Source organism: Rhincodon typus, chromosome 47 (assembly GCF_021869965.1).
Source record: "Rhincodon typus isolate 14 chromosome 47, sRhiTyp1.1, whole genome shotgun sequence".
Classification (NCBI taxonomy): domain Eukaryota; kingdom Metazoa; phylum Chordata; class Chondrichthyes; order Orectolobiformes; family Rhincodontidae; genus Rhincodon; species Rhincodon typus.
In genome coordinates, this window is record NC_063378.1 from 1,670,854 (window position 1) to 1,671,910 (window position 1,057).

Sequence of the window (1,057 nt, forward strand, 5' to 3'; positions counted from 1 at the left end):
CCCTCATGCTGTTCAGTGCTGCTCCATGCCCATGAGCCTGGAGAAGGTACCAATACCCCTCCCAGCACCTCTGTCCGTGCTCTGCACTGAGATACCAGGAACAACTCCCACACCACCCCCAGAAACGCCCCATTGCAGCAACGTCCCTGATCTGCCTCTCCATGGGCATGGATGGCCGCTGGCACACTGAGCACTGAACACACCTACCTCCCAAAATCACAGAGCTTCAGGACCGCCGTCTCGGGGTCCACCAGGAGGTTCTGAGGCTTGATGTCCCGATGGCACACACCCTGGGAATGGATGTAAGCGAGACTGCGGAATAACTGGAATATGTACACCTGTAAGGGCAGGCCAGACAGCATCAATGTCAAACACGCAATTCCAGACAGTCCTCTAGCGGGGACAATGAAAAATCTTGACAGCACATGCAACGACGCGGTGAAAAACATGTGCAATGTACCCTGGCAGAGGATCCACAGCCTGCACCATTCTACCCTGGCACAAACCACGACACAAGGTCCAGGATTACACTACACACACCTGAAAAAGCAAGGAGCTCCTCAGTACATGAAGTGACCGCGCAGTATCACTGCTGCAAACCACACACAAAATATTGCATGACCGTGAAAATGTCAGCTCCAGCATAGGCTGCTGTAACAGCTACCCTCACACCACCAAAATCTCTCAAGCAGCACAGTTCCCAAACTGTAACTGTAATGCCCAGGGGGCACCGCGCTGCCAGAGACCCACTCCCGGGGGGGGGCGCACCATGCAAGTGCCAGTGCTGAGGGAGTGCCGCACTGTCAGAGGGTTTAGCATCCCCAGGTGCACTGCCCAACAATGTGGGTGGGTTTGAGACCCTCACTGGGGTGAGGGGCTCCTGCATCGCTCACAGCCGAGAGAGAGAGAGAGAGAGAGAGAGAGAGAGAGAGAGAGAGACAGACAGACAGAGGGGGAGAGAGAGAGAGAGAGAGCGCGCGCGAGAGAGACAGAGGGAGAGACTGACCTTGACGTAGATCATGGGGATTGGCTGCTTGGCCTTACTGAAGTGTCGGGC

At 55.8% G+C, this 1,057-nt stretch overlaps 1 protein-coding gene across 1 annotated transcript in view; it reads right to left on the reverse strand.

The window, feature by feature from the left end:
- The window catches only part of LOC109926640 (glycogen synthase kinase-3 alpha-like), a 13,516-nt gene that overhangs the window by 2,665 nt on the left and 9,794 nt on the right, over positions 1 to 1,057 (reverse strand). Inside the window, exons 3-4 of the mRNA XM_048620568.1 lie at positions 1,007 to 1,057; positions 208 to 338 (exon numbers count right to left, since the gene is read on the reverse strand). Coding sequence (XP_048476525.1) covers positions 208 to 338; positions 1,007 to 1,057 — 182 coding nt within the window. The remainder of the gene's footprint in view (positions 1 to 207; positions 339 to 1,006) is intronic.